The sequence below is a fragment of the Syzygium oleosum genome, unplaced genomic scaffold (assembly GCF_021117445.2).
Source record: "Syzygium oleosum isolate NSW1041296 unplaced genomic scaffold, Sole_v2.1 Sole_v2.10, whole genome shotgun sequence".
Lineage (NCBI taxonomy): Eukaryota > Viridiplantae > Streptophyta > Magnoliopsida > Myrtales > Myrtaceae > Syzygium > Syzygium oleosum.
In genome coordinates, this window is record NW_026607494.1 from 4,901,433 (window position 1) to 4,925,217 (window position 23,785).

Below are 23,785 nucleotides of genomic sequence, written 5' to 3' on the forward strand. Positions count from 1 at the left end.
TTTGAGAAGATTTAAATTTATACGTGTCAAAATTTCACAGATACTGACTGGACACATGCGTGCCACGTTACCAGCAGGTGACCTGGCACTACATTCCCACTGAATATTTTCTCGTGAGAAAGTGAAACCAGAAACCCTACCTCTCTTCTGAAGCCTCGAGCCTCCCCAATCTCTGTCTCTCGGTCTCTCTTCTCTCCTCTTCCTCGCACCGCACCGTTGCACTCCCGAGCCGCCGCCGCCGCCGCCGCCGGACTCGTATCGTTTTCCGACGCCCGCGCAACCCAGCTCTGCCGGCGATCGAAAGAGCGAGCTTGGCAATACCTCAGTTTCGCGATGGACAAGAGCATGATGGGCGACCTGGACAATCTTCCGGAGGAAGACAAGCTTCGAATGTCCGCCATGATCGACCAGCTCCAGATCCGCGACAGGTTCTCTCCCTTCCGTCTCTTTGAGTGTCATTGTGTGAATGGTGAAAGTGGCTCGGTTGGTCTTGGTTGCTCAAACTCTTAATTCGCCTTGCTTCGCCGGACGCGTAGTTGTGCCCAAAGGAATTTAGCGATGCGTGATGCCAGTGATGTAGTTCGGGTTCTAAACGATTATGTCAGGTCGTCCGTATGAGCTTAGTGTTGTTTGGCGATTGCATCTGCTAATGTGGATTGAAGGGTCTGGCGGGTCTCTTGAAAGTTTCTCTTTTTTGGCTGCCGGTTTCCTGCTCTGAGGGTCGAGGATGGAAAGTTCGCATTTTCAATTTGTTTTTCTTGAACGAGTGATGGGCGATTGACATTTCGCTGGATGAAGCTAATTAGCTTCTTTTTATGTCCTGTAACGTGGATTTCTTCATTTGCTTTTTGTCTGGTCGAGAGATCGCTCAAAGTGATTCTGTTCGGACGCATAAAAGTGATGGTTATTGATCAACATCGATGCTCTATGCATTGGGCTTCACATTTGTCCTTGTTTTACCAAAAGAGGGTTGCATCTGGAACTTTCTTTTGCAGCTCTATTTACTTGTGAAGCCATAAGAAATGTTCTCCTTTAAAACCAGTGTAGCGTGCATGCTGCTTCTGGACGTTTTGGGAACGACATGCACATTTTGTTTCCATTGCCTTGTAGTATCTGCGAGGGATAAAGTTTGTCGATGTTTGCGGGCATCATAGTTCATGTCCAAATTATTTCTTTTGTCATTGTATTAGTTTACTGTTCATTTTGACAATGAATTGGCCACATAATAGTTGTTGATAACCATGATGTTTCTTCAGAACTTTTGTTTACTTAATTCATGTCGTATTTTGTGTGAGAGTTCTGGCTTGTATCGAAGTATAAAGATATGCTATGCAATATTAGGTTGACATTATTTGCATACCCTTACCTACTTGGGTTTTTTACTCGACATAGCATGTTGGACGAGTTGGTCTTGGTTGAGCTCCCAAAAGCTGAGGGGAGGATGGACGAAGGAGTTTAGTGCCTGACAGGTTTACAGGAGTTGGGAATGGGCTGGCCCAAAACTTACAGCAGTCGTTGTAACTATCTCACATTCGTTCTGTCGAAACATTTTTCCGTCCTCTATTCTACAAACTCATAGATCTCGTTCTGGATTTTCTTTGCCTGGGCTAAGGGAGAGGATGCATCCGCCGAGTTGAGTGACTGATCCGTTCTAGGGGAAAATTACTGACACTGTATGGAAGTTTACTGGCCATATCCAGACTAATGCCAATTCAACCCATTTCATGGAAAAAATTGTGACCAATTAACCAACCAACAAAACCCAATGCTTTATTTCTGTCCTAGTTGATCCTGATTCGATATAGGCACTGTCTCGGAGAGAAACTCGGTGAAATAGACATATTTGTGAATATGCGGACTAACTACACCTGGACAGAAAGACCGTGAAAAATGAAGCAACATAATCCCATTGTAATCATTGAGTTAAGCAGCGGATTGTTACTTCTATCATTTAAGATCTATTCGACAATATGTCTCTGTTCCTTCATATGTAGATGCATTTGACAAAGTGGTGGACAGCCGCTTGATGTGAAATAAAGTCATATTACGGGTCTTGTTAACAGAGTGCCCCAAAGCACTTGTTGAGCATACGTCATATAAGGAAATGTCTTGATTTTCGATGCATTGATTACACATAACATGAGAGAATCGGTGCACCGGAAGTTACTAACTTCTTTAAATGGGTTTTGCTAAGAATTTGTGATGGCACCGTGTCTTTGTTCTGTTTGCTGCTGCTACTGACCTTATGATTGCCATCAGCTGTCGCAAAGTCCTCAGCAGTGGGGCTATCGGCTAGTAGCATGTTTGTGTGCAACTTGCCACTAAGCAAGTAATTGCAGTTCTATGTAACCCCTTTGCGTGACATGCGATTTGTCTTCGTGCGCAGAATGTTGCTAATGTTGATTAGATTGATCTTTTCTGTTTGAAATTACGATCATGAAAATTCCTTGTCCCAACTTGCAGTTTAAGAATGTACAACTCCCTGGTCGAGAGATGCTTCAATGATTGTGTGGACTCCTTCAAGCACAAGAACTTGCAAAAGCAAGAGGAGAGCTGCGTCAATCGATGTGCCGAGAAGTTCCTAAAGCATTCGATGAGGGTTGGCATGAGGTTTGCCGAGCTGAACCAAGGAGCAGCGACCCAAGATTGAAATTCTCATTTGCCTTATTTTAGAACATAAGATTGAAACGACCGCCTAACCCAGGGGGGCTTCTTCTGCATTCATGTGGAACTCGATTATCGATCTAATCATGTACTTTTAAATTCTTGGTATCTAGAACACAATGTCTTATTTGTCACTTGAGAAGAGGAAAATGCATTCTGCCAATAATTTGAGGTAAGATGACACGACTTGTTCTGTGAAATGAATTGGCTCATGTTCCCCTTTGGGCGTCATAAAGGTAGCTTGCCGGGTCCCAAGCTGTAGGCCCGGACCTGATGAAAAGAAGAAAAAGTTTGGCCTGAACCTGCAGAATTGGGTTTTGGCTTGGGCTGCTTCCCAGTGGAAAGCAGAGGGAGATGATGCCAACTCATTCTTGGCCTTTTTTAATCATGAGATCGTTCTCATCATGCTTTAAATCCGGTGCAGCCTTCCTCAAAAAGCTGTCCTCCCCAACCCCCAGGCATTAGGATACAGAAGTCCCCATTAGATAGCTTGCCTCTTTATGTGGACCAGACTCTCTGGCCCAGCACTTGGCCGCAACCATTCCAAATCTTATTCCAGATGCTACCGGCATCTGTGAATTACTCTCCATTTTACCACAGTTATAAAAAAAAAAAAAAAGAAAATTCATAAAATCTCAAAAATTCAGAAAATCCCAAAAGTGGCAAGTGAGAAAATAAAAATTCGATTTGAAAATATATCCATTTTACAAAAAAGTGGCAAATGAGGGTGCCAAGAATCATGCCAAACAGATGTTAAGTGTCACCTGTTTTTCCAATGAAGTTTTCAAATGGTTTCATCACTCGAGTGTTCTGTATCAAAGAAAAAATTTCAATTATTTGTTTTGAAACTCTTCCGTATTAAATTAAGATACTAATAGACAGGATAGCATGCTACATTTAAACTTCAAAAGGTTTAGCTTTAACCATAGTAATGGTCCCACATTATCAGTTCATCGAGAATCAAAGTGGATTTATCAATGATTCACGAAGTGCTATGGTTCTTAATAGTTATTTATTAATTTATTCACTTAAATTATTCGGTACTAATTGGCGGAATCGGGCATCTTTTACTTTATACTAGTTATAATGATAAAGGTGCACTTGGTTTTGTCCGGCCAATTCTTAAAATATACAACTGGCACACACTTCGTTTCCAAAAAAAAAGTAATACACCAAGGACTACACTTTGATCCATTGGATTTGTCGTTAAGATATCGGTATTAAATCTGAAACTCTCGACCAATAGCCAGTGACCCAAAGAAAGGAAAAACAAAAAAATCGAATAGAGTTCTTGTTTTTTATCACTTTAAGTTCTATCTATTTATTTTAGAATATATAATATATTTATGTACCTATCTGTGTATATTTAGATAATAATCTTCTTGCCATTGGTTTAGCAAACCCTTTCTCAACTTTCAAATTGCTCTTCCAGGGTAAGAGGATGAAGCAGTAACAGGCAGTGTCCAGAAGCTCCTACCCACCCCTGAGCTTATAAACATCAATCCAGGCCACCAGGATAGAACCTGCCTTGATCAGAAGCGACCAAGATATAATGTAAGCACGCACCCTCAGTCCCCTTGATTGCTTTCTTTGGAAGAAGGAAAATCATTGCACCAGTAGCTTGTAATGCTCTGCAGAACATGAGGCTAGCACTATTCTACATGGTCCATTTGCACGACACGACACGACACAATACATGAATATACAGGTTTAGTTTAACATAAACGGTCCGTGCATAACCCGTTTAATTAGTTAACATGATTAAATACGTAATAACATATATATTGCTGGTACTTAACATATTTTTCTTAATCCTTAAAATTTTATGAGATAGCACTAATGTCACAAAAACTGAACTAAACCTGAGTGCTGCAACTCCTTCAATTCACTCAACAGAACACTCTCGCCTCGCCAGTGGCAGCCAATAATTTCCTTTCTTCTTCACCTCACAGACCACAATATTCTTCACCACCCCAACTCGCCTCTGCTTGTGGCCCGCTTGGCTCTCGCCTCAATCTGCTCGTTCTCACCTAGCTCAGATCTCGCTATCCATGCTCAAATTCCACTCCCTAGATCTGGTCTCCCGGCGCCTAGATCGTGAAAATATGCATATTATCTGGATACGGGTTAGCCCGTGTGCTTTCGTGTTGACAAATGATACATAGACAAGCTAAATAATCGTGTTAATCATGTCGTGTCGTATCGTGTGAACTATTATATAAACGTCGCATGTTCTTGTTGAGACAGTTCGAGATATTTATTAATCGTGCCATGTTCCGGCTAGCCATAACCGTGTTATATCCTTGTCTCAACACACGACACATATTGCCAGTCAAAACAGCAGATACGAGCTGCAGCCTAGCTGCAAAAAGACAGATTCTTTGAAGTTCCAACCGGTGATTCTCCGCAAGATTCTATCCATCAATGCCTCACACTCCTTCTCTATCAGCTTTCCTGGAACTAAAGAAACCCCCCAAGTACTTAACCGGGAATTCTCCATGCTTCAAACCGGAGATTCTCAACATATCAGCAGCATATTCACTAGTAACGCCAGCATTAAGGATTCCTGTAAAGCCTGACGTGGCCTTAAATTCCTCGAAACAGCATCAACATTCCTCCAACACCTTCGAGGCTCGCCATCCACGAACAGCAACAAGATCGTCACCGAAGCACGGGTCTGTCAACTTCAACCCATTTCCCCGAAGGACCATGCTTTATTCCTCCTCCAACTGCAGCTCTGTCTAGCAGCAGACATGAAAAGACCTCGAACGGGCCCATGCACCTAGAATTTTAAAATGGGAAAAAAACATGGGATTCTCTTTCTAGATACATTTCCCAGAAAGAGACGGAAGGGAGGCTTCCCGGGTGGTCGTGTTCTTTTTCCAGCCTATTCGGTTTCCTCCCCACATATATATTTTTTTTTCTGGATTCCTTCCTTGAGTTAAACGCATAAAAAGCAAAAATCAGGCATCATTTTCACTGCCCTTTTGCAAGCTTCCCAAGGATGCCCTTTTCCTCATCCCCACCGATCGATCTCGTCCGCTTTTCTCTGCGGTTCGTTCCTTTACGATAATGCTTGTGGCCCCATTGCATCGATCTCGGCAATTGCCGTGATATCCAGACATGGGGCCTCCTCACGCCCCTGCTTTTGATCCCATGTCCAAAGAAAAGAGAGAAAGAAAAGGGAGATGAAGATATAAAGTTCGGATTGCACGGACTTGGAAATGAATAGGAAGCCTGCCTGATGGCTACGTTCATAAAGTGAGAAGGAAAAAAAAGAAGGGCAAAGCTCAAAAACAATGACCCAAAAAGAAAGAAAAAGAGAAGCTTGAATATGGAAAAGGAAGATCCAAACATGATCGTGGAGGACCAACCTCAAAGTGAGTCAAGCCCTCTAGCGATGTGTCTTCCATCAAAGTAGAAATATAGAAAAAGAAGAAGATGATTCTTCCAAGTGAGCACAAATTTTTTACCAAAAAAAAAAAATCTTATTTATGCACCCTAACTTAATATTATTCATGAAAACAAAGATATCTATTATTGCGTATGTTTAAATGCGAAAAGAAAGGATGGCGCTCGGTGTAAATACCACGAAAATAATGGGGGGTTAGTACGGCAAAATCCAATTGAGCTACCTTGTATATACAGAGAGAAAGATGTGAGCAAGGTGCCTCAAATAGTGAAAAATGGAATTTTTTTTTTTTTTTTTTTTTCGTTTTTTCAATTGAAACGAGAAGAAAAAATGACACAAATAATCTCTGAACTTTGTCTCAATATACAATATGATCCCTAAACTTTAACCGAATGCACAATGTGGACCCTCAACTTTTAATTTATTCAATATGGTCCTTGAATTTTTTGTACATGTTCAATTTAGCCAAAATTTCAGGGAGCACGTTGAACAAATTGAAAGTTTAGGGACAACATTGCATATTTGGTTAAAGTTTAAGGACCACATTGAACAAATTAAAACTCAAGGGATCACATTGCATAATAGAGCAAAGTTCAGGACCGTTTATGTAATTATTCCAAACAAAAAAAAGAAGAGGAAAAAAGAGAGGGAAATTGCGAGGCCGATGTTGAAAAGAAGACTAACCAAAAATAGGCACACTCGACATTAAGTGTTGGGAAGTGGGAGTGGCATCAATGTCTCCAATTTTAAAAGGCATTTTATGGACAAGAGCTGCTTTTTTTCCTTTGCACGATATTTCTGTTTCTTGACTTTATTATTTTTGGGCAAAAATTGTTGTCCACGAGTCTCCGCTTATAAATCAGTTGTTTGTGTTCATATCATTTTGCTAATTCGATTGTAATAACCAAAAATTTCAAAACAAGAAAAAAGAATGTCACTTGGGCGCTTATGCATCGAGTGTGTTTGTAAAGGGGTAAGAATTTGCAATCAAATTGTGTTCCAAATTCACTCCTTAACACGGTTACATTTCTTAACGGATATGGCCACAGGAGTGGTCGGTTTTCAGGGTGAGTATGCTCAGGACCAATAACTCGGAACCTATATTGTTAGAATCAATTCTCGATTTTTGAAAGGCGGTGGGTTCTAGGGGCAACCTGACTTTAAGTAATATAACTATTAATATGAGAAAACATATCGCGTGAGCAATCTTTGACATAGTGGTTCAAGGCTAAAAACCCCGAAAAACCGATTCTTTAATAGAATTGACGATATACAGTATAAAACAGGTAATTGAATCGTTTCTCCAACTTTTTACTCGGGGACCAATTGGGTCCTCGTGTGATCGGCCTGGAACTGGTTAAGTAAAGCCGGTTCGATTCCCAAATTGAACCGATCTACCTGTTTACCCTTAACTCCAACATCCAAGAGCCACCCTCATAAATACATGGTAGCCATACCTTTCTTATCGATAATGCTAATCTCCTCCTTTCTCCTCTCTAATAATACTAATTTTGTGGATGTCGTAGAAAAATAACAAAGATAAGCCACTGCTGAACCATACGCACCAATATATATATATATATATAACAATATCATTATCCCCCATTTATAAAAAAAAAAAAAAATTGAAGGACCAATAAAAATTCCCCTTTGACCTTTTTCAATGTAAAGCCAATTTTGTTGCCGACCAGAATTAAAACAGATCACGGCATTAATTTAGGTTGTTGGTGGTCTTGACCAAACTAGAGTTTAGAATGCAGACAGGTATTGAGTACGTGGCACTGCACTGGTGACCGAGTCACCAGGATTTTTTGCTTTTAATTTGTATTTTTTCTTCTTCTTTTTGGCCCATTTCGACAAATTAAAAAAAAAAAATTGTAGGGTTTTGGTTATGCGTTCCCATCGTTGACTTTGGGGTACTAATTCGATTTGACTTGACAAGTCAAAGCTTGCCCCCACGCTGGATTTTTGTTTTCTAGTCGCGAAGGGAGCATGTGGAAATCCCATTTTGGAGATTTTTTTTCGAGATTATATCAATTGCCATGGAGTAAAATTATAAAAAAAGAAAGTAAACAGAGATGTTTATAATAGTTTGATTGGGTCTACGAATTTTTAATTACCCATTATTATATGGGTGATCTTTATATTGTTTAGAAGGGTTCAATTTTTTTAGTGAAAAATTGACTTTGGGTTAGGGTTTCGAGACAAATCTCTAACCCCTTTCAAAAACTTATAGAGTTTTGTGAATGAAATCACAAACCCGTCCTACAACCCTAAATCGCAACCTGTTTACGCTAAAGTAAGATTCGGGAGGGTCACGAACCATATTAGACCCGACCCATTTCCGCACTTATTTCCAAGAGGTCATTTTATCCATGTAATTAATGCTCTCACACGAGCGCGCTTAATTAGTGCGGTAGTATCGACGCTAAACTCTGCTACTCCACCAAAAGGCGACCTTTATAAGTTAGTTTTGTTTTCGGATGTGTAACTCGGGAACAGTTTCTCCTTGTTTGGCACATAATTCGTGTCATTCCAGCCTTTTTCGTCAGAGCAGAAGCCCGTTAGAAATTACGCCTTATTCGGGATCTTCTTGCCTAGATTATCGCTCTAGTATCCTTGTCGGACCAAGTCGTTTTCATAAAGCACTCATTTTTCTTTGTAAGCTCTCAGTACGACATTTCGGAAAAACACAGCCATACATCCATTTCAACTATGTCGTCCTTGAATTAGCATTTTGTCAATGTACAATGTCATTTTCTATTTTAATTGCTTCGGCTCCGGTCCTTAGAACTTATTTACTATGGTCGGTATCTTTCCCCGGTTTGACTAACTTGCTGAACTTAAACTCAACATGTGGGGACCTAACGTTTATGCACGTGAATTCCATAGTTGGTTCATTTAAGATGATTAAAAAAAGGAGTAAATACGTGTGTTTTTTTAGGGCGCATTTATTTCGTGGAAAAAAATGATTGGTTATCGCTTGCAAAAATGATTGAATGAAAAAAAGCTCACTGTCCACGAAAAAATTTAAATATGAATTATTGTCGATGATGAAAATATTCTTCATTAACTAATTATTTTAAGCGATATAAGCGATTATTTTTAGAAAAATAATTTTCAAATCATTCATTTTTTCCGCGAAACGAACGCACCATTAGTGCACTCCAAGCAACACAATACCAATCACAAGTTTATAGAGGTCGTTACGCCGGCTTCACAAGCGACAATCTTGGGAAGTCTTGGGAACCACGTAAGCATATCATAAGCAACTCAACTCATTCATACGTACTCGAAGCATGGCTAAACCCCGCCGCACTCGTCATACACACGGACACATCTTTTCGGGAAATTTCGCCTCTCATTAACGGGCTCGGTTTTTATTTTTAATAAGCAATACGGAGAACAATACCGACGCTTTCACAAGTTATTTAGAGGTCTGACCGGTTCACTCGAACTTCCACGGCAGAAGCCGAACATTGGACAAGGAAGTGGAGGAGGTTCGGAGAAAAGCGGATTTTAAAATCGGGTATCGCTACGCCCAAACACTTTCGTCAACGATCACAGCATATTCCCATTTTCTCCTCGGCCGTAAATATATATTTTCCACGAGCTCATTTAGCTTTCCTATGGACACGATAACGACTGCATTTTTCTCTTGTAAGAAAAAAAAAGATTCCTCAAATTATTTGAATATTTTTTGGACCCGATTGAAGCTGTGGGAGGAGGCCCCCCCGCGCGCGCGCGCGCTAGCTAGCTAACCGCTCGAGCTTCAACCGCAAACGATACGGTCCCAACGGTAAAATCGTCGTCGGTTAACTCTAAAAGAACCGAACCTCGGGTTAGCTCAGCCGACGAAGAGAGCGAGCCGAGCCGAGCCGAGCCGAGCCGCCGAGGTAGGGGGGCCCACCAAAAAGTTTCTGATATTTTTCGGGTTTTCTCTTTTCTTTTTTTATTGTTTGTTATTTTTATTATTATTTTTTTTTTTTTTTGGGGGGGGTGGTGGTGTTTGCAATTTGCATGCATGTGAGGAGGGGGGAACGAGCCTGGAGCCTTCGGTGTTTCCCGCATCCCCCGCCCAATCACACGCTCGACACGTCGACCCGCGGGAGCGGGCCCCACCCCCCTCCCCCCCGGGCCCCACACCACCTTATCATCTTATCGCTGTCGCCCTGACTTTTCCTCCCAAGTCCCGGTGGCGTCAGCGCCGCGTCACGCCGCGTCACGGTTCCACGTCACCGCTGGCGCAATATATCCCGCCCGCCCCCTTCTCCTCCCGACGATTCCTATTTATTCATTTTTTATTTTCGCTTTTTCCGTTTTTTCTATTGGGGGAACTTGCTTCTAGAGGCGCTCGAAAAAGGGCCGAAGTGGGGGTGGGGCCCCGGGGGGGGACGCCTATGAGGATATAGAGATGCGTGCGTGCGCGCGCGCTCTCCTTCCTTCCTTCCTTCTCGCTCGCCGGATCTTTCTTCAATTTCTATTTTACTTTGACTCGAACGTTTTCTTTTCCGTTGTTGTAATTTCTAAGATTGTACCGGAATTAAGGTCTCGAATTAACTTAAGTCCGCCGGCGCGCACTCCTTTCGCCCGCTACTCTTTCTTAAGTTCGGATCGCGACGCCCCCCCGGTACACGTATCGCGCTTCCCCGACCGCCGGGCTTTGCAAATAGTCCTAGGTTTCGAAATTCTAATGGGTGTCGGATGATGAGTCAACATCTGAACAAGTCGATCGCATTTCATATCTTAGGGATCTATCCCGTAGTAAAGTCCCGCGAATTCGATTTTTTCTTGTTATGAGCCGGGATTTTGATAAGCGTTGCAAAGGGCGTTTCGCATCTCGAGATTAGTTTGACCGTGGATTATGATGTCATAATGTCGCGTTACAATTTAGTTGTTGCGCGAATGTTGGCTTACCTAAAAAATAAATATTTCCATTGAGTGAATTTCGTAATATTATTTCAAATTCCGATCTCCATCTATCGAAAGTTCGAGGTTGATCGATAATAACTGCTAAGTTAACTTCTCGCGATTATTAACGTGGTTCGCCAACCAATAATCACGAGCACTAAAAAGATACACTGCCTCGGTTCCGCGTTTTAATTATATGTGATATGATAGATTGGCGTGGTTATTGGTAGGGGATTTTGTTCGATCAGCCCTGAACCTATTTTACGGATGCCAACTCAATCCCGAATTTTTTTAATTTTGTCAATTTAGTCATAAACTTTCATGCGACATTCCCATGCAGTCAATTTTCATCGAGTGGTAGTGTGCCATGTAAGACGGTGATAGTTGAACTGCTACGTCATTGATTTATGGTGAAAATTGACCAAAATGACTAGAATGAAATTTCACTCAAAATTTTAGGACTAAATTGATAAAATCTAAAAGTTTAGAATTGAAATGATGTTCGCATGACAAGTTTAGAACTAATTAGGTAATTTTCCCGTTGCTGGTAGGTCCGAGTTTTACAGGCCAATAGGAAGAAGGGGCATCATTTCCTTTCGATATCATATCACAACGACCTCAATCACATCCAACTAATAAAAATGATCTTAACTTCCAATTCAACCCATCACCAGAAATTAACAAAAATAGGAGGAAGAAAACTTTATAGACTAGGAAAATAATTTATTGGATAATGTCAAATTAGGGTAAAGAGACCCATGCATTGTGCCTCCAATCACTGCCTACCTAAGTTCATTTAGTTTTCCAACATTACAAAATAAATTGGAGTCAACCTTTGGTACGTCACGAAGCTCAGCTTAGGTAAGATTCCAACAGTATCTTTCAGTCGAGTACTTGATTTCTCGTGGTGCGATTGGTCGATTGAAATTTCGATGACGAAATCAAATCAGAAATCAATAATAAAAAAATGGCCAAAAATTATATCACGATGATCGCGTCGTACGAAAAAGGCGTCTTTACATGTTATCCCGAACGCGGACGTCATTTTCGGCACTGGGTCATGCACAATTTTTAAATTTTCTCTTTAGTAATCCGGGTCGGATCTAAAGACCGCTTGGTTCGTGTAAACGGAACTTTATGTAAATTATTTAGGTTCAAAGTCCTTAATAGTGAGTCCTAATCTTTGGTACCCCAGAAGTGCTATGGTGACGTGGGGACGTACTCAAAAGGTCTCAATTGTCTAAGGTGAAGAAAGTTAAAAAAATAAAATAAAGGTCCAATAAATCAAGCCAATGACATGGAGTGATCTATATACCAATCAAAGCATAAAGTCATACCAAATATATTCTCCGCAATAATTTAGTATCTAAGTTGATAATTGAGCTAAATATTACTTTATTAGGCAAATACCACAAAAAGCCTTAAACTTACCCATTCTGACACAAATACCCCCAACTTCACAAAAAAAAAAAAACCCAAATCTATACATATGAATACCCTCTATTTTGATTCCATCAAAAGTATATTTATCACATCGGTATGAATTCGGGGTCTTGTTTTATGACACAAAAAAAGGTTTGAGGTATTATGTCACAATGGACAAGTTTAGGGTTTTTAGTGAAACCATAAAGTTCGGGGTATTTGTGTCAAAATGACCACAGTTTGAGATTTTTGGTATCAACCATACTTTAATTCTAGGGTTAATAACACGAAAAACCTTAAAATTTGTACACCGGTGATAAATTCACCCCGAACTAATTTTTTGACCACATAAAACCTCAAAATAGTACATCTATGATGAATTTGCCAAGATTGAGAAAATAGGTCTAGCGTAGGAACAAATTTTCCTTCTTGAAGGAGTTTAATTTGCCTCGCTAAAATCCAAAACTTGTACATTTGTGACAATTTTACCCTCCGTTAGTTTCCTTTCAAATTGAATTAATACCACGAAAAATCACAAATTTGTATACCTGTGACGAACAGATAGTAAAATTCTAAATCGGTACACTTGTCAATTGTCACGTGTCATCAAATTCAGTAATTTGACAGTAAAATTTAACGAAAATTAACGGAGGGTAAATTTATCACGGGTGTATCAGTTTGGGAGTTTTCGTAGTATGGACCCTTGATTTTACTTCAAACAAGATTTTTGACGAGCATGAAATTAAACGTGGGTTCGACTTAGATCATTCCGATCAAAAACAAAAAAACTTAGATCATCGATGACGTAGCAAGAGCTGGGGGGTCACAATCAGTCGTAGAACTTTTTTTTGGTCTTCTGCCTCACCTTCCATGAAATAAAATGTGATTTTTTTGACTTCTTTTACACGTGAATTTGCCTCCCTGCCTAGTAAAAAAAGATGCTTCGTGCCCCTGATAAACGTTTTTATTGGACGGGAAATTATACCAAATTATATGAAATAAAACGTGTTTTTTGTTTTCACCAAAAATTACTTGATAGGACTCATAACGAGAATAAATTCATTGAGTAATAACATTTATGCCGTGGTCTACCGATCTCTATCTTTAATTTTACATGAAATCATGAAAATTCACCCCTAAAGAATAAGATTTACGATAATAAAGCCAACTTACACTAAAGAAAATTGGGAAAATTGTTCAAAAAGTCACAAACCTATTGTATGGCGATCAATTCGATCTTAAACTTTTTCTTTGTGCCAATTTAATCCTAAGACTTTTGATAACTTACTGATTTAGTCCTAAACCTTTCGATTATCCCAATTTAGTCATAAACATTGTGATGATTTACCCATTTTGTCATAAATCTTTTAATGATTTGTCAATTTAGTCATGAATTGGTCGGAAATTGCTGACGTGACAGTCTAGTCAATATAAGACTAAATTGGTAAATCGTTAAAGTGTATAGTACTAAATTGGTAAATCATTAAAGGATTTAGGACTAAATTAGCACAATTGACTGTCATACAATATTTACCCAAAAAAAAGTGCTTTCACCAACCAATAATGACCACACCTTTGTAGTAGCAAGAGAACCGTCAACCATTTTCTCGTTCTAATTTTGCCAAAAAAGTAAGCCAATTTACAAAAACAACGAATACCGGTAAAGATACTAAAATTAGTATGCTAAAATGATTTGCACCGAGGAGGAAATTGTGTGCAAAGACCTATGATTAAATTGGCATCCGCACATAATATCTGGGACTGAATGGATAATTTTTCATACACAGTGACGTGGCAGATTTTCGTTGCGTGCTCTAATGGGCTCTCTCTAATCGAAACGATCGCTTCTAATTCGTCGCACCGTCTTGTAAACTTGCTATAAGAGGCCGTTTCAGTAGAGATCAAGTGGGGTGATTAGTTTGCAGTTGCTTTTGGCCGCCTTTGCTTAGCTACGGGTCCTAGTCTAAAGATGATTTGTGTATTTATATACACAACTACGTATAATTTGAGGTGGGTAGGGTGACGAGGTCGAAAGAGTTAGGGTGGACGAGAGGGCATCTACCTGCGATTGTACCAAACCCTAATTTTGCCTACACTAGCTCTCCCCCATTCTAGACCACACTTCGACACATGCTTAGAAAAATTCATGATCAGTAGTACATCAATCTTTACGTTGTTAAAATTATTCGGCGACTTATATCAATCGATAAGCGACAACTCACGATCGACGTTTGATGTTGTACGGAAGGGTGTCGTGAGCTGTAGAAGCGTCCGTAAATTTGAACGCTTGGAGTGATCCATAGGAAACACAAGGCACGATCGGCAAAAACAATTTAACACATGATGAGATAAAATTGTAGGTGAGCGTCATGATAATTAGATCACATCGAAACCCCCTCCACAAACAAAAAATTTGACACGTCCTCTTAAAAATCAGAAAACTATCATAGTACAGTTCGACTTCAGATCTCGCTATGTTACAAAATAAATTTATTGGAGATTTTAACCTTAAACATTTTATTTAAAAAACTTCATGGAAAACCCATCTGTTAAGTGCATTGTTATATGTCAATATTTATTAAGAAGGGAAAAATTGCAAGTCAAAATATAAAATGAATCTATAACATATTAACCACGATTTGTTGAATCTCCCGTACAATCTTTTCAATTGGCTGAAATATCTTTCTTATTTCGAGGAATTTATGTTTACGCAAATAGATCAAAACTCCAATTTTTTCTCTTTTTAATTCGAGCACTCGTATATTTTGTTTTTCGCAAGCAACGCGCATGCACTTTTGTTAGTCGGTGGAAAATATTTCGCAAAAAAACCAATAATATATCTATAAATAAAGCTAATATATCTACTCCAAGGATATAGACCCTCTAAACCAAATGGCTGCTGCCTAGCTTCTCAAGCCTTTCCTCCTCCGGTGTAGTGCTTGGGGTTCTAGTTCTAGCTTCCTACATGAGGAGTGTGACCATTCATTCTCAAATGCAAAGGACCACTATAACTCTTTTTCTTGCTCTTGCTTGGCCATCCTTAGGGCTTACACACCGCACAATTGCGCGAAGAATGGTATCACGAAGAGCTTGTTTTTTTCACGCGTTCTTTCGTCCCGTATCATTCGAAACGCTCCCTTTTTTGTTTGCTTTGTTAATAGGTTCGGACTAGAAAAGCGCGTTGGGCTGGCCTGGAAGGACAAACTTTGTCTCTCCTTTCTGGGATGGATAACCATCTTCGAGGAGAGAGTTTCCATTCTCCTTCGGGATTCCGACATAAAGGCAATCGATTCTGTTAACAAGTACACAAAGAAAACGCTAATTAAACACTCGCATAAATGAAACTTTATCGTTTTCAAAACATCATTTTAATGTGTTATGCACTTTTTTCGTTAGGTAAAATTGACAAGTGTCTTAAGGCACTCATTTATAACATGCGACGCCTATTAACCAAAATATCATCAAAGGCTACAGGCAATATTCGATATACTCGAAATACTGTAAAATGTACGAATATCAACGCGCGGCATCGTATATTGTTTCCTAATCTTTCAGTATTACTTAGACAAAGCTGTAATAGATAGGCTTTTTAGCACCTTTGATTGACATTATTAACTTGTAAATTAAAATAAAAATTAGGATCAATATCACGAAAAGTCTCAAACTGGTACACCTGTGATAAATTTACCCCAAAATTAATTTTTTGATCACCAAAGACCCCAAAACCGGTACATTCGCGGCAAATTTACTCAAAACCGATATGGATTTTCACGTGGATTGCCATGTCAATTGAGTTATTGTCAGGCGTCATCCGGATCAATAATTTTACGGTAAAATTGACGGAAGCTAACGGAGGGTAAATATGTTTGGGGTTTTTAGCGACCAAAAAAATTAGTTTGGGAGTAAATTTAATCACGGATATACTGATTTGGGGTTTCTCGTGATGTTAACCCTAGAAATTACGGCACTAAACCTCAATCGAGGCAAGAAAAAAGAGCCTGATCCTCCGAGTCCCATTCCAAAAAATCTCAAATCGAACCGTCCATTTCAAGAGGGGGTCGGCTTCATCCCATCACGATCCCCGGTCCATTCCCGGCCCTAACTCCGTCGCTACGTATCCAACCCAATGACGGAGGTTCGGAATATATGACGTATGCACCGGTGAAGATGACGGGGGGATATTGATATATATTATATTGAAAAAGCGAAAAATTACGAAACAAAAAAAAAAAAAAAGAAAGAAGAAGAAGAAGGGAAAACTGAGATTCCTCGAGATCAATGCAGGGGAAGGGGAGGGGCGGTGGGACCCACGCGCTTTCAAAGCTCCCCTTTGGGCCCCACCTTCGGCTTTGCATGGATTGTCGTTTTATGTAAAAAAATTTCGGCTTTAAAAAGCGCCACAAGTTACAAGATTGCTATCGATCTCCTCCTCTGCCCCCCCCCCCCCCCAAAAGTAATAATTATAATAATAATAATAATAATAATAATGTGAATTTTTTTGGGGGGTCAAGAATAATAATATAATTTAAACCGCAGCGTTTGACTGAAAATATTCGTCAATCGCTTTGATCTTAACGTCTCAAATTTAATTTTTGAAATCCGTCACTGTCCATGCTGCTGGGAGTACCGCTCTCTGCAAAACCTTTTCTTTGATTAATTATTTTGAACGATACATGCGATTTTATTTTTATGAAAAACCTTTTTCAAATCGTTCATTTCCTACGAAACAAACGGGACTTTCCTTATTTATTATGTTTTATAAGCTGCAACTCTTATGAGACATGAAACTTTGGATTTGACTCTCGTCTCATCGTATTTTTCATAACAATGGCACGACAAATTCATGGCACATTGTAAGAATAAGGTGATATTATTTTTACTGCAGAGCATCGTGAAGTCATAAAAAAGAAGAAGGATATCATGGTGTAACAGTATTGCACTGAAGAAATTAATTAAAGAGCGCATGCCAATTGATATATCGAATTTTTTCTCCTGCTCTTTTTTTTTGGTCTGAAAATTTTTTCTCCTACTTCACAAGGTATTTAGGAGCATTGTTACACGTCATGGGTCTTGAATTTTGATAGACCGGTCTCGCTCGAAATAGGCACGATCGGGCGATAGGAGCTATACCGAGCAGTGTTCCCGCTTTGCCCGGCGACCCTAGCCACTCGATTCGACGACTGAAGACAAGTTAGCGAAAAAAAAGCTTGTTTGCGCGTAGAATTTCGTCGACCAGCGTTTCGGCGGCGCTCGATAATAATTAAAAGATTTTTGCTGCGATTTGCAAATCCATCGTTTGGCTCCGCAATAGTCTATGTTATCATGATTTTGTAAAAAACAAAATGGCACCGCTAGTCCGTACTCATTATTTTACTCTCCAAAACCTAAGATTTCAAATTAGGAAAACGAATGAATAATCCGGCGCTGCTTTTTATGTTGAAATTAAGCTCTCTCTTTCTTTTCTCTTAATTTTTTTTTAAAATTTTTTTAGCTTATTTATTCTTTCTTTCCTTTTTCTATATAAATCTTTTAGTAGATTTTTTCCGCTCTTCCTTGCGGCAGTTCCACTGAGCTGTGCGTGTGGGTTTGACGGGAAAATGGTCTCCCACGGCGCGAAAATCAATGGCGCAATAAAGAGAGAAAGAAATGGAATTAATTAAAAAAAATATTACGAAATAAGTAGCGAGAGAAAAAAAAAAAAAACGGGGAAGATAATAAAAGAAATAGGATGGGAGAGGATCGGGGAGCGAAAAGAAAAGCATCTGGGGAGAGGCGAGATTACGCGTTAAAGCTGAGCGCCGTCGACGCGGCTTCGGCGCCTGTCGGAGCTCGCGAGCCGCCTCGCTCGGGTCACTCACTCACTGAGTCGCTCGCCTTCGCCTCTTCCTTAATTTGCTTAATTCCCAATTAACCGCGCTAATCCTGTATTAACTACAGAAGTGCAGCCTTTATTTCGATCCCTAGATTTTGTTCCCCGTTTTTGTAATAGGGATTTTCCAAAACCAAAATTCGCTTTCTCCGATGCTTCAATAATAGCTACATTCGAGAGGAAAACTTAGCAGGACGATCCCCTGTATATTATTAAAGACCTGCTTATTAGCATATCGTAGGATTAATGTTCTCGTCTCCCTCTCGAAACGTATCGAACACGTCTCAGGGAAAGGCATCGCGAGATTGCTGTTCACACTGGCCCGGCCGAATTTTTCGGGGAGGAGATAATGTTGCGATGTGCTGCAATCAAAGCGGCTTCGTCGAGTGGAATTTTCGAAACAAGACGACGGATTAGAACGTTTTTTTTTTTTTTTTTTGATGAGAAAAAAAAAAATCTATGTTGCCTTTGGGGGGGAGAAAAAAAGAATCTATGTGATGTGTGTTAAGTCGAGCATCGCACATATACGAACAAGAGCTGAGGAGGTGAGGTTAGATACAAACCATGGTTAAAGGGGGAGGTGAGGTTTGCCATCGGGTGTTATCGATTTCCGTACGGAAAGCTGACGCGTGTCCCCCCCGAACGACGCGGTTTCTCTCTCATCCTCTCTCTCTCTCGCTCTCTCTCTCTCTCAACACGACTGGCTGACTGACTGACTGACTGAATGAGACACCGCCCTATATAAATCTCAACCCACCCATCCTCCCTTCTCTCCCATTTCATCCTCCCTCCCTCCCTCCTTTCTCTGCGCCTTTGATCCCTCGCCATTTCTCCTCCTCCTTCTCCTCCTCCTCTTCCTCCGTCTTCGTCTTCGTCTTCTTCTTCGCGGCGACGGACGTATCCGTACTGGAGTGTCCTCCGCTTCAGCTTTGACCCCCCTCTTGACTCCCTCTCCCTCTCCCCCTCCCCCTCAGTCTCACCAGCCGCTGCTGCTGCTGCTGCTGCAGCGGAGGACCCATTTCTAACGTCCGGCGGACCCCTTTCGAGAAGCTCCTCCTGGTGATCTTCCATCGACACGCAGGGAGAAGAGAGGGTGAGAGAGAGAGAGAGAGAGAGAGAGAGCGCGAGCGCGATTCGAGGGTAGCCCCATCAATGGCGTCGTCCGACCACATGGCGAGCGTTGACCCGACGTGGATCTTCTCTCGCCCCAGCTTCATCGACCCCTGGTTCACCGAAGCCTACTCCCGCGACACCGAGACCCTCACCAAAGCCCTCCAGAAATCCATCTCCTCCTCCGCCGCCACCGCCACGGCCACCACCTCCAACAACTCCAACAACTCCTCCGACACCCTCACCCCGGACGTCGTCTCCCCCTTCCTCAAACACCTCCCCGAGCCCGCCCCTTCTACCCCCGCCGCCGCCGCCGCCGCTCCCAGCTGGGGGTCCTCAGACCAGGAGGCCGCGGCGTCGAAGCAGCGGCAGCGGGCCTCCGTCCCCGGCGCGTCGGGGAAGGTCTCGAAGCGGAAGTCGCGCGCCTCGAAGCGGTCCCAGACCACCTACATAAACGCCGACCCGGCCAACTTCCGCCAGATGGTGCAGCAGGTGACCGGCGCCAGGTTCGTCGGCGCGGGGCTCCAGGTGTCGGCCCCGATCCTCAAGCCGGAGCCGCAGAGGCTCGGCGGGGCCCGCCTGGTCGCCGCCGCCGCCGCGAGCGGGTGCTTGCCGACCCTCGACACGTCGGCGTTCTTGCTGGACCACCACGCCGCGGGCCACCACAACCAGCAGCAGCAGCAGCAGCAGGAGATGTCCGCCGCGCGCGGCGAGGCGCCGGGACCCCTGTCATTTTTGGAGGCGGCGGACGTGGCCTGCGGCGGCGGCGGCGGCTCCGTCTCCGGCGGCTACGATTTCGGGTCGTTCGCCGGGTTTCCCACTCTAGAGTCGTGGAGCGCTAGCGCCATGTGACGGATCAATTTTAGCTCCCTCCTTTTTTTTTTTTATATTTTATTTTTGTCATCCTTCCTTCTTTCTTTCTTTTTTCCAAATTGCCCCCTGTTTTGTGATGCTGCGTATGGGATCGTACGTCGGAGTTCTTGTAATTGTTGCAGCAGACATCGGGGTGGCATGATCGGGTCGGGTCGGGTCGGATCTGTTGATAGTTATGGTATATCATAGTCCTCTTCATTTCTTCGAATTCGAGCCTTGATTTACTCCAATTTTTGCACGCGAAGTTATGAAATTTCACGCGAAACGGGGAGAAGGGGGCGGGGAGAACACCCGCGAAACCTCCTCGCGACCCGGTTCGATCCGTGGGGGGGTGGGTTTTTACTAGGGGCCGTCGGAGAAGAACCGGTTCTCCGACGGCGAAAGGGTCGTCGCCGGAGAAGAAGAAGAACCGGCTCTCCGATGGATGAAAGCGGGGGTGGTGTCTTTTGGGGCAATGGAAATTTTTGTCAGAGTTATTGGGGAAGAGGAGTGCAAAATGGTATGGTGGCTTGCATCGGACGGAATGATAACGTGGACAGGAGAAGATCTAGAAGCCCGTACAGTTAGGTGCGTTGGGCGTCCGCGTGGCAACGGGCAGCCCTCGGAGTCATGGTTTCGTGTAAAATGTGAAAAAAAAAAACCTAATCCGACCCGGCCCGACCGTGCAAAATTGTGTCCCCAAATTAGGGTTATTTCGTGGGGCACACGAGGGAAGGTTGCTCTTAGGTCGAGTCATTGGTACCGTCGAAAAATGTTCGGTATGAGAAAACCTCGAAACACATAATTGAACCGGTTTTTCGGTTCGTGCGATTCAAAGTCGCTCGACCTTTTTGTTGTGATTCCTCTGGACATCTACTTAAAATGACAAACTTCGAATGCTTCACATGATTTCGATTCGTCGTGCAGCATAATCTCCTTCTTTTGAAAGTCTTTTTAATGCCCTTTGTTGTTTGCAAGACGTGGCACGAAACATATGATTGAGCGATTTCCTCAATCTTTCCCGTGTGAGATCCGGAGGTGAAGGGTCGGAGTACTTTCCCCTCTCGTATTCGTAGTTGAGAAAGAAACTTCGAATGTCAAAATTATTCCGAACCATTCGTTAATTTGAAGAGATCTCGTTTTCCATGCTTATGAACTATTCTGCTTATGAATTCGTGAAATAAATTTAATTTTTGACTCCATTTGTCTTGCGAAAAATGAATGTAATTTAGAAAATATTTTCCTAAAAACGATCGTCTGTATCGCGTACAAAAATGGACGAACCAAAAATGTTGTCATCGTTAATGAAAACATTTTTCGTCGACCAATTATTTCAACCGATACAAGCGACCGTTTTTAGGTTAAAATTTTTTTCAAACCATTCATTCTTTCGCGAAAACTAACAGAACCCGGATCGAAATTGCTGTACTATGATTCGTGGAACTCGATGTAATCGGCTCTCCAATGAAACGATCAGATATTTCTTTTTCAAACAATGAAATGATTGCATAAAACGGTGACAAGGAATGCCCCAAATTTGTGAGGTTGCTTACCGAACGCTCCCATCGAAAAAATAGTTTTAAAACGACACGCAATATTAGATTAAAAAGGGGGCAAATCCCATCTTGGTAATGATAATAATAATAATAATAATAATAATAATAATAATATTCGCAGAATTGGACCTTAGTGTCTTAGACTATCAATTTCTTGTCATATGTGGAAATAGCTCGGCCACCTAGATAAACTCCCTCACATGCAAACGCAGACGTACCCATCAACCCCCATAAGACAGATTGGACAGGTTTTTAAAAAAGTTCAAAAATCGTGGTTTAATTAGAGATCGATACGTCTTGGGTTGTTGTCATTAAGCAACGCACCCTTCTGGCGAAGATGATGATGATAAATATCTCTCCCTCGTTTTTTCGACTTGCGAAAACGTCCCAGAAATTTGTAAATTATGTTCGCTATAATATATTTAGCCCGAACTTTAAATTATGTCCATCGTGATACGATTAGCTTGAACTTTTTCTTGCGATATAAAAAACCCCAGACTTGTACGTATGTAACGCGTTTATCCTCCATCAATGTTCCGTAAAATTATTTTTCAGCCAAACGAACGTCGTTTTTATCTCACTTCATGTTAACACACATTTTTAACGGTTTTCACTGATAGAACTTTGATTGAAGGTAAATTTATCAGGGCTTACAAGTTTGAGATTTTTGGTGTCATGGAAAAAAATAAGGAAAAATGTATCACAGTGAACATAATTTAGGATTTTTGGTGGCTTTTGTCCTTTTGTCTTATGATATTTAGGTGCATGGCAGTAGCGGTGCCAAAAAGACCTCGGCCAGACGAATCTATTGCTATCGAAGCTTCGCCGGTGCCGCCCCGATCGAAAGAAACCTAAGAGTTCGACCCGCGAAAAACCCTCGTAGGCAGATGCGAGAAACGGTTTTACTCGGTATTTCTTTCCGATCGTCTCCAGATCGATCGTACTAAGCTTTCGTGCCGGTATCAAAAGATTTAAAAACAACTCAAATTATTTTGCTCGACTCATTAGAGTTAATCTAGTCGAGTCAAAAAGCTGCGTAAGATAATAATATCTCGAGCGCGAAATGCGTTAGGTGGGCGACGCCTTAGGCTAAAATATAATTGACTTAGGTCTCGATAACATCTCTTCGACCACCCTTTTTTGTTCTAGTAAAAAAAGCAGACGACGATCGGGATATTACATCCAATTATAAAAAATTAAAAATAAAAAAAATCAAGGAAAGGTTAGGACGTGAAGACCGTGGCCACGCCTAAGTTAAATGAGTATCTTAATCTATAGTTTGGGGGAATAAAGAATGGCCTAAAGTGGGATCGATTAATTAATTCGTTTAGCCATTTGACGCATCACATGAGTTGACGCGACTTTGTCGAATCAATCACGCAAAACGTCTTGCGACATTGGCGCGAGGTGGTGGCGGTGTCGCGCTCGAGCGCGACTCTTTTTCCCTTCCTTTTTCCTTCTTTTCTAGCTACTTAATTAGTTAATTAATTTAAAATTATCCTTATTCATCTTCGCAAGAAATCTCTCTCTCTCTCTCTCTCTTTGTAATTAGTTGAGAAAAAAAGGAGACGAAATGATATTCCTTTGCACGATCGAATTTGTTGTTCTAATTGTATCTGGAACTTCGTTTCATTAGATTGAAAGGAAGGTGGGGTTAGCCAAGCTTCCCAAGACCCCGGATGATGAGAAATAACGAAAACAAAAAGACAATGTCGAAAAAATACATACCCATGTAACACATGCAGTAACATGATTATCGTTAATCTGATACTGGTCGTTGAAAAAGATGTTTGTGTTTTCGTGTGGGCAGGGGGGTAAATTTAATAAAAAGTTTTTTATAGAGCAAAAAGCCATAAAAAAAATCCCAAATTTTGCTCATCGTGACATATTTACCTTAAACTTTTTTTCCGTGACACAAAAAATCCCGAATTCGTATCCGTGTGACGCGTTTATCCTTCGTCAAGATTTCACCGATGAGCATCGTTAAAA

General features: G+C 41.4%; 2 protein-coding genes across 2 annotated transcripts; both read left to right on the forward strand.

The window, feature by feature from the left end:
- Positions 1–121: 121 nt before the first annotated feature.
- On the forward strand, positions 122–2,832 carry LOC115683397 (mitochondrial import inner membrane translocase subunit Tim9). The gene is made up of 2 exons (XM_030607938.2): positions 122–428; positions 2,464–2,832. Exons 1-2 carry the CDS (start codon positions 334–336, stop codon positions 2,648–2,650), a joined length of 282 nt encoding a protein of 93 aa, XP_030463798.1. The 5' UTR covers positions 122–333; the 3' UTR covers positions 2,651–2,832.
- Positions 2,833–19,206: 16,374 nt separating this feature from the next.
- On the forward strand, positions 19,207–20,469 carry LOC115683261 (calmodulin-binding protein 25-like). Its single transcript, XM_030607725.2, has one exon. The coding sequence runs from the start codon at positions 19,431–19,433 to the stop codon at positions 20,238–20,240; it is 810 nt and encodes a 269-aa protein (XP_030463585.2). The 5' UTR covers positions 19,207–19,430; the 3' UTR covers positions 20,241–20,469.
- Positions 20,470–23,785: the final 3,316 nt, after the last annotated feature.

What these genes read in the sequence shown, in the direction of transcription:
- LOC115683397 (XM_030607938.2), top strand. Translation starts at nt 334, where the DNA reads ATGGACAAGAGCATGATGGGCGACCTGGACAATCTTCCGGAGGAAGAC. An exon ending in CAGCTCCAGATCCGCGACAG is followed by an intron (nt 429 to 2,463) that starts GTTCTCTCCCTT and finishes CCCAACTTGCAG; the next exon opens with TTTAAGAATGTACAACTCCC.
- LOC115683261 (XM_030607725.2), top strand. Translation starts at nt 19,431, where the DNA reads ATGGCGTCGTCCGACCACATGGCGAGCGTTGACCCGACGTGGATCTTC.